This window comes from Ictidomys tridecemlineatus, chromosome 4 (assembly GCF_052094955.1).
Source record: "Ictidomys tridecemlineatus isolate mIctTri1 chromosome 4, mIctTri1.hap1, whole genome shotgun sequence".
In the NCBI taxonomy this organism is placed as follows: domain Eukaryota; kingdom Metazoa; phylum Chordata; class Mammalia; order Rodentia; family Sciuridae; genus Ictidomys; species Ictidomys tridecemlineatus.
Window position 1 is genome coordinate 173,945,063 of NC_135480.1, and position 15,807 is coordinate 173,960,869.

The 15,807-nt window shown below is 51.8% G+C and overlaps 2 protein-coding genes across 9 annotated transcripts; both read right to left on the minus strand.

Annotated features, from left to right (window-relative positions):
• Positions 1 to 227: 227 nt before the first annotated feature.
• Positions 228 to 3,500, minus strand: Stoml2 (stomatin like 2). Of its 3 annotated transcripts, XM_005326236.4 has the most exons (10): positions 3,340 to 3,500; positions 2,973 to 3,107; positions 2,435 to 2,534; positions 2,240 to 2,298; positions 2,047 to 2,148; positions 1,754 to 1,888; positions 1,478 to 1,622; positions 1,279 to 1,358; positions 941 to 1,069; positions 228 to 510 (listed from the first exon to the last, which is right to left on the minus strand). In XM_005326236.4, exons 1-10 carry the CDS (start codon positions 3,382 to 3,384, stop codon positions 373 to 375), a joined length of 1,068 nt encoding a protein of 355 aa, XP_005326293.1. In that variant the 5' UTR covers positions 3,385 to 3,500; the 3' UTR covers positions 228 to 372. The 3 variants fall into 3 exon arrangements, with proteins under 3 accessions (XP_005326293.1, XP_040141917.1, XP_077903926.1); XM_040285983.1 differs by lacking the exon at positions 1,279 to 1,358; XM_078047800.1 differs by lacking the exons at positions 2,435 to 2,534; positions 3,340 to 3,500 and having other exon boundaries at positions 2,973 to 3,101.
• Positions 3,501 to 4,365: 865 nt separating this feature from the next.
• Atosb (atos homolog B) lies at positions 4,366 to 15,800 on the minus strand. 6 transcript variants are annotated; one of them, XM_021726959.3, is made up of 10 exons: positions 10,988 to 11,236; positions 8,266 to 8,409; positions 7,367 to 8,033; positions 7,065 to 7,252; positions 6,872 to 6,930; positions 6,575 to 6,680; positions 6,291 to 6,449; positions 6,012 to 6,080; positions 5,753 to 5,928; positions 4,366 to 5,654 (listed from the first exon to the last, which is right to left on the minus strand). In XM_021726959.3, the coding sequence occupies exons 3-10, from the start codon at positions 7,956 to 7,958 to the stop codon at positions 5,501 to 5,503; spliced, it is 1,503 nt and encodes a 500-aa protein (XP_021582634.1). In that variant the 5' UTR covers positions 7,959 to 8,033; positions 8,266 to 8,409; positions 10,988 to 11,236; the 3' UTR covers positions 4,366 to 5,500. The 6 variants fall into 6 exon arrangements, with proteins under 6 accessions (XP_021582634.1, XP_021582633.1, XP_005326295.1 ...); XM_021726958.3 differs by lacking the exon at positions 10,988 to 11,236 and adding an exon at positions 15,663 to 15,800 and having other exon boundaries at positions 7,065 to 8,033; XM_005326238.3 differs by lacking the exon at positions 10,988 to 11,236 and adding an exon at positions 15,205 to 15,352 and having other exon boundaries at positions 7,065 to 8,033.
• Between the last annotated feature and the right edge of the window lie 7 nt (positions 15,801 to 15,807).

Genomic DNA, 15,807 nt, shown 5'->3' on the forward strand with positions numbered 1-15,807 from the left:
GGCTGGCCTTGAACTTGGGATCCTTCTGCCTCAGCTCCCAACTTCCTGGGATCACAGGAGTGTGCCACTGCACCTGGCCCAGTTTCTCTTGAAGACAGAAAGGCAGATTTCACTTTATATGATGTTCATTCTTGCTCATGGAAGCATGAGTTCCCAAGAGCTGACAGGACTAGAGGGTGAAAAACAACAGTGGGTTTCCCAACTTCATTACCAATCAAAGAGGACAGTTTCTGGTGTACCACTAGTGAGTTTATTACATGATTAATAAGTTCAAATTAAAAAAATAAAACCCAAAATCTTGGCAGGGAGACTAAAGCCAGAAACTAATAGTGCTGCTTCCGTCCCCAGACTCCCTGGCCAAGGCCAATTCCACTAACTCAGTTTGACTCGATCAAGTTCTTCATCAAGATTTGCATCCGTGCCCTGGACATCACTGCCACTCCTGGTGGAAACCGAATTCTGGGCCCCTGGCACTGGGGCTTTGGTGAGGGCTCCATATACACCCATGGCCTAAGAAGAGGGATAGAGAAAAAGCCATAAAGACAAATGGCGGAAGGTATAGCCGAACCTACCAATGGCTAAAAGGAAAAAGGTTTGGCTGGGACTAGTGAGCTTGGATTTTCTTTCTCCCCTCCCCTCAACCCTTAGACTTTAAGGATTTAAAGTCAGCTCTAGGAATCTCACTAACTATCAGAGCAGGGTGACCCTCAGATCTCTAACATAGGTATCCACAGAAAGGTATCTTGAGAGTTTCCTTATCTGCAGAAGTGAGTAAAGTGTCTCATTCTTAGAGATTCCTTCTCTATAAGGAATGAAGAGAAATCAAGGGCCAAGGCAACCTGAAGATCTCCATGATGTGTTAAGTGGTGCTGATGATAGTGAGGGTTTCAGCCCCCAGGACTGGGGTTCTGTGCCCCTGGGGTCTTCAAAGAGCTCTAACCTGAGCCACCATACTGGTAACATCGCCAGGATTGGAAGGCAGTAGGATAGTGTTGGAGTCCTTGGCCAGTTTGGAGAACGCACTGACATATTGCTCTGCCACAGTCAGTGAAGCTGCTGCATCTCCATTCTATAGCCACAGGGGAATAAAATCAGGGATCACAGATTTAGAGAAGGGGATATTGGAAGAAAAAGGAGGTGAGGTTTCAAGAAAGAGGGTATGCATATGTAATCTGGCTCAATAGGACCCTGAATGGCAGGAACTTCTCTCAATGGTGGATGAGAGAACCCCCTCCATTGTCAATTCCTGTTCCCCACTCCTAACTGAGGATTTCTCACATGTTGTGTCAAAGCTGCGGCCAGGATGCGAATAGCTTCAGCCTTAGCCTTGGCCTTGGCCAGAACTGCACTAGCTTCTCCTGGAAGAAAAGATAGTGAGCTTAACCCATAAAATCAGAGTACCCCAAAGTTCCTGTCCCAGTACCAACTCTCAAAGACCCATGCCCTCCTCATTCCTCAGCCTCTACCCTCTGCTCACCTGCTGCCTGATTTATTTGTTCAGCCTTTTCTGCTTCAGAGGCCAGGATCTGAGCCTGTTTCTTTCCCTCTGCCACATTGATGGCCGACTCTCGGGTTCCTTCAGACTCTAGAACTGTGGCCCGTTTCCTCCGCTCTGCCTCCACCTGGAAGCCCCCAGCAACCCTTATCAACAAACCAGGGGAAACCCTTACTAAGACCTCCAACTATACTCATGCCAGTAAGGAAGATACTCTAAGTCCCTCTGGGACTGGATTACCAAGGTCCTCTTCCCTACCTGCATCTGCATGGACTCTTTCACCCGAGGTGGCACATGGATATCCTTGATCTCATAACGGAGGCAACGGATGCCCCAGCAGTCAGCAGCCTGGTTGATGGCATCCACAATGTTGGCATTTAGGGACTCCCGCTCCTAGAGGGAAAAAGATGTAAGCTCCACAGCTTTAACCTACCTACCAGGGAGCTAAGATAATAAGGGCCTGGGTCTGATCTTGTTTCCCAGAAAGGACTGACAGTGCCAAGCTGCCAAGCACATGCTTCAAACCCCAACTTTGCTTCAGATCCACGTACCCGGAAGACTTTGTCCAGAGAAAGTTTGCCAAGCTCTGATCTCATGGTCGTCTGAGCTAGCTGGGTGACAGCATACTCAGGGTCCTCCACACCATAACTTGCCTAAAGGAGAATGAAAAGTGTAAAAAGCTTTGGTACAGGATTTTAGGGAGGAGGGCAATTCAGAAGGCTGGATAAAGCAGGAGGCAAATACCTTGTAAGGGTCCATGATGCGTAGGTAAAGGACTCCATCAATCTGCAGAGTTACATTGTCTGCAGGAATAGAAGCAGGAGAGAAAATGAAGGTCACAGCCCTAGGTCCCAGTCAGCTCTTTCTCCTAAGCTCTGGATCTATGTAGCAACCACATCCTAATGATCTCAGTGCACCCGTGTCACCCTGTACCCTCACCAAGAGTCACAGCCGACTGCTCAGGCACGTTGATGACAATTTCCTTGAGACTCTGCACATATCGGATCCGGTCTAACACAGGGATGAGGATGTTCAAGCCCTGGGAAGAGGAGTCATGGATCCTCAGAAGGATGGGGGTAATGCAGTTGGAATTTAAGCTAGGACTGGAGTAAGTAGGGAGTAAACATGTGCAGTAGCCCCTGCCAAGAGGTGTCCCCAGAAGACTGGGATGTCAGTGGTAAAGTAACCTAATAGCACCCGAATGCACGATTAGGCCTCTGAATGAAGAGAAAGGTAGGGAATGGGAGCCAGGAGAATAGCTATCTCTAATCGGACAGGTGGGGCTGAGAGGGTAGGTAGTAGCTAGGGTAATAGGAAAAGGTGGTTAACATGGGATGCACGTCAGTAGCCTGGGCCCTGCTAGGATTGGTCCGAAGAGTTCAGAGCCAAAGGTGCAGACAGGCCCCAAGGAGGCATCACTCCCACATTCAAGGGATCCAAGCATCAGGCTGCCCCGAGGTGCGCAAAAGGTTCTCACTGGCTCCAAGATCCGGTGGAATCGGCCCATTCGCTCCACCACCCAGGCCTCCTGCTGCGGCACAAACAGTACTACTGTGTTTCGGGGCAATCCTGAGGAGGCGCGGCGCGGAGGGGCAGAAGCCTGCACAGCGCTCTGAAGGAAAGACAAGAGTAAGCTGAGACCCCCGCTGGCCCAGCACCATGCCCCTCTGTCCTGAAGGCATCGCCCTAAACCTCGACTCACAAGGGTCCTCGGAGAATGACTCACGTGGGGCCCATGACCTCTGACCCCAGTCCTCTCCCAAAATTGGAAACCCTCTCCTTCCTAGATGAGGACCCAGGTGATCTCTGTCCCGACCCTCTGGAGAAGGTTGTCTCATTCTCACCCTCAGCAAAAGGGCTCCACTGCCCCGCGCCGCGCGCGCCAGCATTTCCCACAGCCGCGGCGACCTCCGGAACCAACGAGACGCGGAGCAGAGAGGCCGGGCCAGAAGCCCTCACCGGAGGCTTTCCTTCAGCAGTTCCACTCCCCCGGATGTACTTCCGCCGCCTCTTCCCCCACTCCACACTCACTCAATCGGAGTTCCTTGGAAGAGCGTGTTTAAATTGTTCCCGGGGAAACGCAGAGGGCCGGAGGCTGGTTTGTTCTGGTTCTGGTAGTTGGCGTCCAAAATCCGAAGCATCTTGGCCCAAATGGAGTCTATTTTCCTCTCGCAAGTGACCCAGAAACACCTACTACCGAGTTCTTTAACCCTACCTGATACCCAATTTACCCTCTAAAGTGTATAATCACGCCCGTGTGTTACCATAGCGACTGCTGGATTGGAACTGACTCGTTGCCATGGTTGCCACAGTGACATTCTGTGGTAGGCCTGCTGTGTTGTGCCCAGCTCTCCCACTGGGGACTGACCCCATTCCCGTTGCCATGGTAATAGGGCCTAACTTTGCTCGTCGTCGATTGAGCCGAGATTTACCCTCCCCTCTTTTCCCGAGATACCACAGCTCTTTCCACTTCTTCCCAGTAGAAGTCTGTCAGGCCTGGTCCTCCCATAGAGTCCAGCAAACAGCATCAAGCTTCAACCTCGTCTAAAGCACGTCACCTTGCACAAATCCCTGATGCTATGGCACTCCCTTTAAGAAACCTGTATAATTGTCATCCTCATAGGGCACTGAAGTTCTGAGGAGCTAAAATCATTAACAAAACCAGTATAGAATTCAGCTCTCCCCCAGCACCCTCATTACCTGAATAAAAAAAGCAAAATCATGCCCCAAGAATCAGCAGGACTTAGCCCAAGACTTCATGGGCTCAGGCTTCCTCTACTCCAGAAGAAAGGGCAGGGTCACAGCTTCAGTTAGGCCCTCCATCACCCTTTACATCCTCTCTCCAACAGAAAAAAAAAAATAGAGCTTAGTTCAAGTTTCCAAACAAGAATTTATTATTTTTAAAATTTATTTTCCTAAAAAAAAAAAAAAAGTACCAGGTACAATTTTTCCTGTTTGTTTGTTTCATTTTGTTTTTGTTTTTTTCAAGTTTCAGCAAATGCTTGTTCCCCTCAGTCATGTCCCAGGAGTCAAGGGCTGAGGCTGGGTCTGAGTCTGGAGTGGGGAACAGGGTAGTTGGGAGCCACATAACTGAGTTTGAGAGATGCCCCTTATCCCAGCTGAGGTAGGTGGGTCAGAATCTGGCCAGGTGAGAGGAGACATCCCAGTCCTTGGCCCTGACTCTGTCCCTGGACACCTTCCTCAGTCAGGACCCAAAGTAAGGAGATATAGGCAAAAGGAAAGGGACAACTGAGTCTGGAGCCCCAGGTGAGGGGTGGTTAACCCCTGTGTGTGTGCATGCATGCACACTCTTTTTCTCACAAATATCACAAACACAAGCTTGTGCTTCCTCACACACACACACACACACACACACATTCTCATAAGTTGGCTTTCAAAGATGTATTGAAGGGTAGGGGAAGGGAAGGTAACAGGGAAGGACAGGGGAAGCTGAGTCTTTGGCTAGTGACTCAGTCCCTCTGGGATAATCCCTCTGTCCTCAGCTGAGGAAGAACAGTTTTCTCCCTGCCCCCACACTTCAGCCTCTTCAACTCCTGAGTTTGGAGCAATATTTGAGAGTGAGAAAGGAGGAAGGATGATGCCAATTATCAGGTTTGGGAGGTTACCAAGGCAATCCAATTTGAATAAATTATAAATTAAAAATAAATAAAATAAGAAGTGGCCCCTGCCCAGGACAGGGAGGCAACGCTGGCATGACTTGCCTGGGGACTTGGGACAATCTCAGGGTAGCTCTGGTTCCTCTGTACTACCTAAGCTGGCCTGGGAAACCCAAGGGAGGGAACAGGCACATGGAGTACCCGGAGTAGGGCAGGGTGTGGAAGGATCAGAAGCTTTAAATACCCAAATAATCAATTTGGGCATGAGCGTGGTGAGGACTTTAATTCAATCCTAAGGGGTTTTCGCCATTTCTCCACGTGTTTACTCTGTCCAGGATGGAGCAGGATGGGCAGGCTTTTGGCCCACCTAGGTTCAGAGCACTGGCAATCAGGGAAAAGGAGAATAACGTGGATTGTGGGGAGCCTCAGTTACGGCCTGCAGTTCATAGGGGAGCCCTGTGTCCAGCTCCAGGCTCCGTCGGGAAAAAAGCAGGCGGATATCTCCATGTAGGCTTAATCGGCCTGAGCGGGAGCTCCGGAACCTAGGGAAAGACAGTGTGATCAAGGTAAGAATCCAGAACTAGAGAAGCCAGGAAAGATTCTTTTATTCACGGAAGGGATACCTGGATCCTGTCCTTACCTGAGGTGCAGCAAGTAGCAGAGGAGGCGGTGGGTGGGACTAGCATTTCCCTCCTCACCCACAGGCACCAAAAAGAGGCGATGGCGCAAGAAGGTCATGTGGGCAGCAGGCATGTCCGAGAAGTCAAAGGTCACAAGGAACATCTTCACCACAGTCTGGTTGGGGTTAAATAAGGTCTGGGGGCAGGATATTCAAAGTTGGTATAGCCTAAGGGCTGTTTTCTTCTTTCCCCATGCCCAGTCCCTCAGAGGACACTCACCACTTGAATGGTGCCCACCTTGGGCACGCTGTAACCCTTCCTCCCCAGGGGATTCAGGTCCACGACACCCTAGGAAAACCAAAAAGCCATCAACCAAATTGGGGACCAGGAAAGCCCTGAATACCAGTCTCTCCAAAATCTCATTCTGGACTCGCTGCCACACTAGCCCTGACTTACTTTTAGGTGAAGAACATCTAAGGAATACCTTTGGGCCCCTGCCCCAGTCCCCAATCCCTCCTCCTTCTGAAGTGCTAACTTTGGTGTGAGGTCAAGTCATACCAGGAAGGGGGCCGGGGCATTTTGCTCAGAAACATCAAAGAAGGTGACAGTGACAGGCAGCGTGACATGCTGGGGACAGTAGGACCCACTAGCTCCAATCTCTGCTGTGAAGCCCTCAATGTGGCCAGATGGTGCAAAGCGTCCTCGCAACAATGATTCCTGGTGTTAGAGTGGGGAAAACACATTATGAGACAGATGCCATTATTTTCCTTATCCATCCAAGCCACATTCCACTATCCCTCTCCTCCCAGGACCCCCCAATCACAAAGCCCAGGGGGAGCTACCTCAAAGTTGCCCAGCAGGGTACGGCTGACAGCAGGGGTAGGAACAGGGGAGGCACTGAGGGGGCTCAGCAGGCCTGGTCCCTTCCGGAGGCTTCGAAGGGAGCTCCTGGTAGGGGAGGGGACACAATGGGTTGGCTTGAGGAATTCTGGGATTCCTGCTCATATCCTTCGGCTCCACCCTTTGCCACTATCAAGTGGTTCCTGCTCTGGGGTCCCCTACTCTAGTGATAGAAAGAAGAATACAGACTTTTGTGCCAACTCTCACAGATAGGGTAGAGGGAGAAGCTGGTCACTTACAGCTTCAGGCGACGGGCACCTTTCAGCCTCCGCCCCACGGGACTGCAGTCTCTTGAGTCCTATTGAGAGAAAACATTGAGAAAAGTGGTGGAGAGGAGCTCATCACAAGCTCTAGAGGAACATCTTCACAGGCCTCCACCATTAATCACACAAATATCCTCTTAGGAGTAGATGAGCTCCTCTACGGGCTTACCAAAACAGGCTCCTTGGGCCCGGGAAGCAGGTGGCTCCAGAAGGGTGTGGCTTTGGCATCAGAACAGTTGGCAGCAGGAGGGTGGCCCAGGGTTCCCCGGCGCCTCCGAGGGGCTGGCCCCTCATCCTCAGAGCTGACATCCAGGGCTTCTCCAGCGGGAAGCAGCCTTCGCTTGGTAGGGCAGGGGCCTGGAGGTCCAGGGCCAGGGGGTGTGTGCTCGGGACTGTGCCCATTGGCAGTGCCAGGGGACTCCCTAGGCCAGGGGCTTCCCCCGTTGCCCACCCCAGCCACTGGGCTCTTACCCCCTATTTGTGCAAGACTGTGCAAATCAGTGTCAAGTGTGTGCAGCTGGCCTGAAGGGGCTGGCCCTGGAGACTCCCCCAGGGACCCCTGTCCCCCTGGATCTGGGGAAGCCCAGTCTCTGGTGTGCAAAGTATTGCAGGAAGCATTTGATGGGAGCCAGGGGGGTCTTCGGGCCCCTGAAGTCCAAGGTGAGGTGGCATTACCTCCCTGTTCCACAACACAGAGGCCATGATGGGAGAAATGCTGGCTGGCCACACCCAGTCCCAGACCCAGTCCCTCTGGGGCCAATAGCCCCACAGTAGATGGTTCTTCAGGGGGTAATCCCTCTCTGGCCCCCAGCCCAGGGCCTCTCTTCAGCTCCCGGGGACCCTCAGTAGGTGGGGCCGGCCGCTTCAGAGCCCTGTGAGGCTCAGAGGCACCAGCTGGAGGGGAAAAGATGGATACCTGGTAGACCCCGGGGGATGCTGCCCCCCCTGCTGGGCTGTAGCCCATGAGCAGGCCACCCTGGAGGGTCCCCTGTCTGACTGGAGGCTGTGAAGGGCCAGCCTCTGGCTCTGAGGATGGAGACGGCTCCGCCTGCACGTGGCGCATGAAGCTCCCCTTGGGTCAGGGGGGCCCCCCCACACGGCCTTTATGCTGGGCCTGGGTTGGGGGGCCTGGGGACATCTGTGCAAGAGAAGAGAAGAAAAGATAAGGGAAATTAATGAGTCTTCTCCTTCCAGCCGAGTTTCAGACCTTCCCTTAACCTGAAGAAGTGACTTTGAGAAATTCCTGGGGATGAAGGTATCCAAATCCCCAGATGGATTAATGGAATACAGAGGCCACTCTTAGAACTTCTGAGAGGATGACATTATTTAGCTCAAGTTTCTTACTGCACCTGCTCTCCACTCCCACTTACCCCGATGAAGGGGCCTCAAGCCTAGATGTGTGTCCCCTCTTCCAGACTGATGCCTTGTTCCCCTAGCTTGCAGTCTGGTCCATGCCTGCTGCACTGGCAAGGTGACTGCCACCATTCCGGGCAGCTCCTGGGTTCAGCTGGACCCTGATGAAAGAACAGACATAAACCAGGATCTGTGGAGTCAGTAGTAAGGGCCCTCCCTGATTGTGGACTAATAGAGTATACTCCAGGATACCATTCTCCCACACCATGAGCACTTCAGAAGTAAGCTCCAGATCCAGTACCCAGGCTGTAGAGCTGAGCTACCTGAGGAGTCACAGAAAGGTAGGTCTTGGTTCAATGTAAAAAGGATGTTAAGAAATGAGGCAAAATGAACTATTTGTCAGGGCCACCATCTTGGGGACTCCTGCCCTGAATTGGAGGGGGGATGAAATACCCTCAAGATCCAAGAGATCATGTCAGCTAGGGGGTGGGCAGAGAAATAATTCAGCTCTCTTACTCAAGGCTGTGGAATTGCACAACTCTTTCCCATATGTCTATATCAAAAAGGACAAGTGGCACCCCACAGTGCTAAGGGCAGAGTTCTTGTAGACTGTCACACCCCATTACACTCTTCTCAGAGTCACAAACCTCAGGTCAGCTCAAAGCCAGCCCTATAGCCTTGAACTCCCAATCTCCCCCAGCAATCTCTTTTTAACAAGAGACAACAAATCCAATCAAAAACAAGTGGCAGGGGAGGAAGGGACAACAGAAGACACTTCCCAGGGCCTGCCCCTCCCCCTAGGCTCTGTGACCTAGAGATAAGGCAGCAGCAGGCAGTCAGCTGGAAGCAACTAGAAGTATCTCCATGCCCCTCCCCCAGGGTTCACATACCCAAAAACACCTATACCCAAACCACTGCTTTTCTGCCAGAGTGCATGATTATCTCCATGGACTAGTGTACACTCAGGTGCCTATACTAGGGTAAAGAAACTGTCAAGCTGAAAGCCCCCAGGGTCAGCTTTCTCCCTTGGGCTTTTGCTGCCTGCCACCTACAATGCCCTTTCTCCTTCAAGGTGGGCCCTTTGTATGCCTATCCTAGCCATATTCTTCCTCCTTCAAATGCCAACCCTTCCAAAAAATCAGCTCTGGGTCTGGGCATGTAGCTCAGAGATATAGCACTTGCCTACTATGCATGAGGCCTTGGGTTCAGTTTCCAGCACTCTAAAATAAATAAAGTACAACAGAAAGTCTGTTCTTTACCCCAGACCATATCTTCCTCATCTGAGACCTCACCTATGGGAGTGTCACTACCTCATGTAAATATGAGCATCTTCTAGACCAGCCACAGGATTTCTGAAGACATGTCTATGCCCCACTATCTTACTCATCTCCAAACACAGAGGAAAGCACATGACAAACTCAAAAAGTGGAATGCTAGCCCCAGAGATTTGGGCAGCAGTCCTGACAGTGCAGGGGGAAAACTTCCTGATGAGAGAAGCAGAGAGATTAATTGTACAGGAAGAATCAGCAACAATAGAAGTGGGGGGTGGGAGGTGGGAGGTGGGGAGAGAAGGGATATTTGCACTCAGGGATTGAAAACCTTTCCTTTTCAAATTATTCTCATTGCATCCTACACTTTCCCATCTCATCACGTCCTCATTAGAATTGAAATACCTAAGAAAATTCTGGTCCCTTGTGGTGGGTGGGATGGCTGGAAAGGGTGGAACACCAGTGGCAGTGTTGTCAGAGGATACAATGTGCACTCTGATCTCTACCCATTCATTTCTTCATCCAAGCCATACAGGTTCAGAAAGGGCCTTTTCCTTAGCACCCTCACATCCTATGTCTCCCAGTTGCCTGCCTGAGCCCTTGCCCTGGGGAAGCCAGGTGATGACATGATGCCCTACTTGACCCTAGCATGCCTGGCATCTGCTCATTACCCCAGAGCCCTTGCAGTTCCTGCCCCATCAACGAGAAGCTGGAAGATTCACTCTCCTGCCACCCAGCCAGTCTGGCTCTAGACCATTGCTTCAAGCTGACTCATGGGGCAGGACTGCAGGGGGGCAGGGCAGGGTAGGCCAAACCTCACCCTCCATCGTGGGGTGGGCAGCAGCTGGCATCAAACAGCTGGGCCAGGCTGTGGCTAGCAAGGACTACAGCTCCCAACATGCCAAGGGAGCAAAACAGAAAAAAAACAAGTCCCAGAATACCATGGGATCTGTACCCTCAAACACCTGCTAGGCCAGGGAGGTGACAGAGGTGGGTATTGATATAGGCAGAGCTCCTAGATTAATTCTCCCCTTCCTTCCCTTCAGTGTTAAAGATACCCACTTCTGCTCTGACTAAGGAGGGTGACAGGAAGGAAAATTCCTACCTATGTGCTTTCCACCCTCATTCTGTGCAAAGAGAACTACTGCTGGCTATTTTATATTTTGTCTCTACAAGCTTGGGAGATTGTTCTTACAGACCACCACTGTGGGTAGAAAGGTCAACCTCTGCTTTCTCACCAACCCCCTGTCCCCAGCCTAGAGCCCTTCACACTGAGAGGAGAGGGAGCAGATCTCAGTAACCCCTCCAAACTAAGCCAAGCAGACTCACCTTAGCTTCTGGACTCCTTTTTCTGGACGATTCCCCTCCCCTTGCTTAGTCTCCCAGGTCCTTTCCTCCCCATACCCTGGGACAGGCCCCATAACCTACTGTGGCTAAGGAGATTTGCTCTTTCCCCTTAGCACACACTCACCCCGCTCCCAAATTGGCTCCGCTGCGGTGGCGCTGCTCCGGGCCCTTCCGTCCTGTCCCGGTCCCACCCCTCGATCCTCGGTCCTCCCTGCCACGGGCCCCCAACCCAGACAAAGGGTAGCTCAGGCTGAGCCCTGCTCTGCGAGGCTCTTCCTAATCAGCTTCGTGTGCAATACTAGCGGACCCTCGCGCCCGCAGCCCCCCAGCCGCTGTTGCGCCCCTCCCCGCGTCGATCCCTCCCCGGGGCCACCCCGGCTCCGCGCCGCCGACTCCGCTGCCCCTCTGACTCACAGGCCATTTCCTACCAGCTGATGGGGCCGCCCGCCCCGCCCAGCGCCCCACCACCCCCGCCGCTGCCGCCACGCCCCCCTAAGACCACGCCCCCTGAGCAGCAACCATGCTCATTGGCTTATAGGAGGCCAGCCTCCCTGCGACCCTAAGTGTAAGTCACGCCCTCTACTGTAGGTGCACACCTATTGGTCCACAAGGGGGCAGGCCTACCCAAGGCCGCCCCGCCCATCTCCTTAACTCCTCAGCTGCCAAAGCAACTCCTGTCCTGCCATTTAACCCTTTCAAAGGTGCAGGCCTCACACTTCTCAACCCTCCTCCCCCATCCTTCCTGTTCTGAGACTGATTAACAGAAAGTCACAGCGCTTTCACATACGCAATTCAACAACCCCCCAAAATCAACCTGCTCTTCTTACACCAGACCCTACCCCCAAATATACCCATTCCCATTCTACTCTCCCTACATTCCAAACCAGAGCTCAAAGCCACAGGACTGCTGGAGCCCAGGAAGCTTCATACCAGAGCAGAAGATCTAATTTAATACCCAATCTTCACCGTGCTGAGAAATGGTATTCATCCTTTTCCTACAGCTAATTTATGTTCCTTTGCCTTTGTTAGAGGGGTCCAAGGACTCCTGATTTAAGGATAAATTTTAATTTCAGGAACCTAGGTATTATTCTTCGTGTCTCTGAACTCCTATTCCGAGATCAGGGTGCCCCATCCCAGTTGCCAGCACTTTTTACTCAAGTCCATATTCAAAGAGCAGAGCACATTAGGAAGCAGGATAGGAGGGCTTCTGCCCAGAGCTAGGGAAATGAGCCCAACTCTTGTGATGGAGCTTATCCTCATGACTCACAGCTCCCTCGAAACTCCCAATCCTCCCCTTGAGTCACTGGGCCCCAGGCCCTATCCCAGATCTAGCTAAGTAAAGTGGCAGCAGAAAAAGCATCTCTAACCCTGTCCTCCTATTCTTTAAATGACCAGGATGGAAACCGCTGCAAGAATTAGGTGTTCAAAGACTTTTTAGAGGACCTTTTCTAGAAGCAACCTAAGAAAATGGATAGTTCTGTCTAGCTCACCCTCTGAACTTATCAGGAAGTCATGCAGGTTATCAGTAAAATCAGTCTGGATTCCTCTGTCATCCACAGAAGTAGGAGGCAAACATAAAAGCCAAAAGAAGTAAAGTCCATTATTCTACAGTTGAGAGGCAACGAAAAGCCTTAAGTTCTTGTTTCTACTTTATTGTGAGCTACCCAAGACCATCAGGTTGTCGCCAGATAGTAAAAAGAAGCTGTCCTTCCCTATTTGCTCTTTTTGCTTTAGACTTAGGGGGGCAAGCAAGTGTCAGTTCTTTTAGGCTCCCTTCTCCTTACCTCAGATGAGGGGAAAGCCCTGAAAAAGAACCCAATTCCCCTAGACTGACTTCCTTGCTGGCTGGTTCCCTAATATTAAGGAATAGAATTAAAGAAATTCTTAACACCCTGACCAAAATTGCAGAGTAAAACCTTACTGGGAAGACAGGTAGAGATACAGTACAGTGTAGTAAAGGAAAAAATCCCTTAGCAAACCTATCTTGTTCTACCTCATTTCCACTACCATTTGGCCTGGCCTTATATACCCTACAAAGGCCAGGGAACCATAACTCATGGAGAAGTATCAAAGATATTCTAGGCCTCTGTATGCTCTGGGAAACGTGGCATGGTAGAATCAAGAGGTCTTATGTCCTAAAATTTACCTTGCCTTTTTTTTTCCTTTTAATTAGCGGTTATCACAAACTGACCTATGTCCTTTCTCACAAACATATACCAATTTTTCTTTTCCTTTATTAGATGGAAGCTCCACGAGAACAGCAAGCTTATCTGTCTTTTGTCATTGGTCATATTCTCAGGGTCAACATCTCAGAGCCTGAGACTTAATAGGTATTCAATAAACATTGGCAAAGAAAAACAGTATGTGCAGGGCTGGTGAATAATAATCAGATATGGATTCTAACTCCTTTTCTTTCACTATGAAACCTGGGAAATCAGTCTCTTTGGCCATAAATTTCCAACTCTGTAAAATGAGGGATTTGTATAAACAATGACCACTGAAGGCCTTTACAACTCTGGCCTTATAATTCTAATGACTGTTGTTCACTCATGTCCACTTCAGAGGATGAACCCAGTTATCTGAATGCCCTGCAGCTTTCACCAAAGCAGAAAGGCTGTGTACTCCAGCCTCAGCAGCAAACTGATGCCCTTTCTCTTCACGCCCCACCCACTCACACAAAATGCCCCAGTCCTGAGGAAGCTGGTGTGAGTCTACCCTAGGCCCGCCCTCTCTGAGAGACTGTCTGGGAAGCAGTGTTGCCATAGCAATCAGTTCCTCTTCAAAAGGCTTCAGTTTGCCCTCCTTTACCCCACCCTACCCACAGCTTTGTCTGGCCTCAGCAGCCCCCCGCCCCAGCCAGTCTCTCAGCTACTGGGTGGTTGTATGGAAGACTGGCTTAGGGCCCCTTTCAGCAATACTGTCACACTCATTCAGTCACGGTGTGGAAAGCAGCCCTTTCCCACCCTCTCCCAGCCAGCAGAAGCAAAAAGACCTCTGGCATTATTTCAAGTCCCCATAAGGTAGCAGAGGAGTTCCCCCAACCCCCCCCCCATCAAGAGGATGAGGTCCTACTTCTGACAATTTCCAATCCAAGAGTATGGGGAGCCACTCCCTTTTCCTCCCCTAGCTGAGGCTGGAACCTCACATCCCTTCCAAGGTTAGGCTTACAATAGCAGCCTACCCCTGAAAAGACAAATCAAAGATCCTCAGTACTCCTTACTTCTTCCCTCCCTCCCAGAGAAGCCCAGAATTCCTGAGGGCCCTAGGATTCCCCAACCAGAGGAAGGACAAGGATGGGGAAAATCAGTTACTGACAAGCAGTAAAATGTGGCTACCAGTCACTTTTAAATCAGTTGGCAGAGACCTTGGTGGTAGTAGTGGGATGGGATCTGAACCTTGTTGCTGGTTACTGTGGTCTCTGGTCGTGGAGTACAAAGTCCCAGGCAGGGCAAGGACCAGGCCAGGCCCCAGGGTGAGGAAGGAAGTGGGAAATGAGCACACCCAAGAGCTTAAGGGCAGGGCAAAATGGGGGAGGGGGGGTAGAGACCAAGGCAGGCTTCTGGGAGGAACAGGAACTAGGGTTGGGGGTTGACAGAAACCCCATGGGGGAAGGGTCTCCGGGGGACATCAGCTAGGGGAAGAAATCCCTGTCTCAGCCCCACAGATCCAAGATAGACTAAGAAGACAATCACATAAGACCTGGTGGCAGCCGGATCTGGCTGCTTCTCTAGTGCCCAGGCCATAAGATAGGAATTGAGCAGCCAGGAGCACTACAAACTAGTTTCTTCAACCCCAACTAAATCCATCACCCTCACCCCTAGAACACAAAACACAAGTGTCTTCCTGAAGTCCCTACAATGCCTTAGACTGTTGCTTTCTAAAAGTACCAGTGGTTCTCCTGTCGTGGTTCTCCCGTCTCCACTGGGTCTACAACCCTTCTCCTCACACAGTGCTCCCAGGCGCATCCCCCTCTTCCTCCACATAGCCCCCTCAGACCCTTCCACACTCTGGACCACCAGTCCTTCTCCATCACCAGTCCTCTTCCCCTAAAGGTCTTCCAAATCCCCTCCCCCTCATGTATCCCCACTAACTCTCCACATCAGACAGCGACCCCGCCCCCTAACGTTGTGCTTCCCACCTCCACAAAGCACTCTCGCCCTTCCCCCGCATGGGTCCCTGGATAATGCCTCCTTGCCTTAACTGCTCCCCTAACTCCGCATCCAACCCCCATAGCAATCTCCAGATTCTCTTCATCCCTAACGGTGCCCCCCCGCCCACCTCCTGTCTGGCCAAGCGCACCCTCGTCCTTGACTCTTCTTTCTCGCGTACCCCGCCCCACACCTGTAGTTCCGTGGGTCCCGTTGCACTTGAGGAAGGTAATAGATTGGGGCAGTAATTGAGCAGCTCTAGCTGCAGCCTCGGCCTGCAAACCTCGCCACTTTGGCCAGAGCTCCGCCCCCACAACAGGCCGGCCCACCCTCTCCCTTGTCCCAGCTCCCACCTTCCCAGGGCTTGTCCCCTTTCCTCGTTTCTTTAATCCCTCAGGCTCCTCCCCTGTAACCAAGGCCCCGCCCTCCATGGTCCCTCCCCCTTCTCGTCTTCTTTGCATTTCCCCAGGATCCTCCGCTTTCCCCAGGCCCCACCCTGATTCCGCCTCCTTTTAGTCTCTCCGCCTGTCACCGAGACCCTCCCTCTCAGAGTAGTCCAGCCTGGCCGAATCTCCGCCAGACCCCTTCCACCACCAGCCCCCACCGATCTCTGAGGCATTCTTCGCCCGCCCCTTCTTTCTCTGGCCTCACCCAGGCGCTCAGGCTCCAGCCCGGATCCGCTGCCTCTGATTGGCGGCAGAGGCCCCAATGGATGACGAAGGAGACAAAGTGATGGCTGCAGGTCGCCTGAGTTCCCACCCCAGCCACGTGCGGCTTCTGTGATGACAGGTCTAGA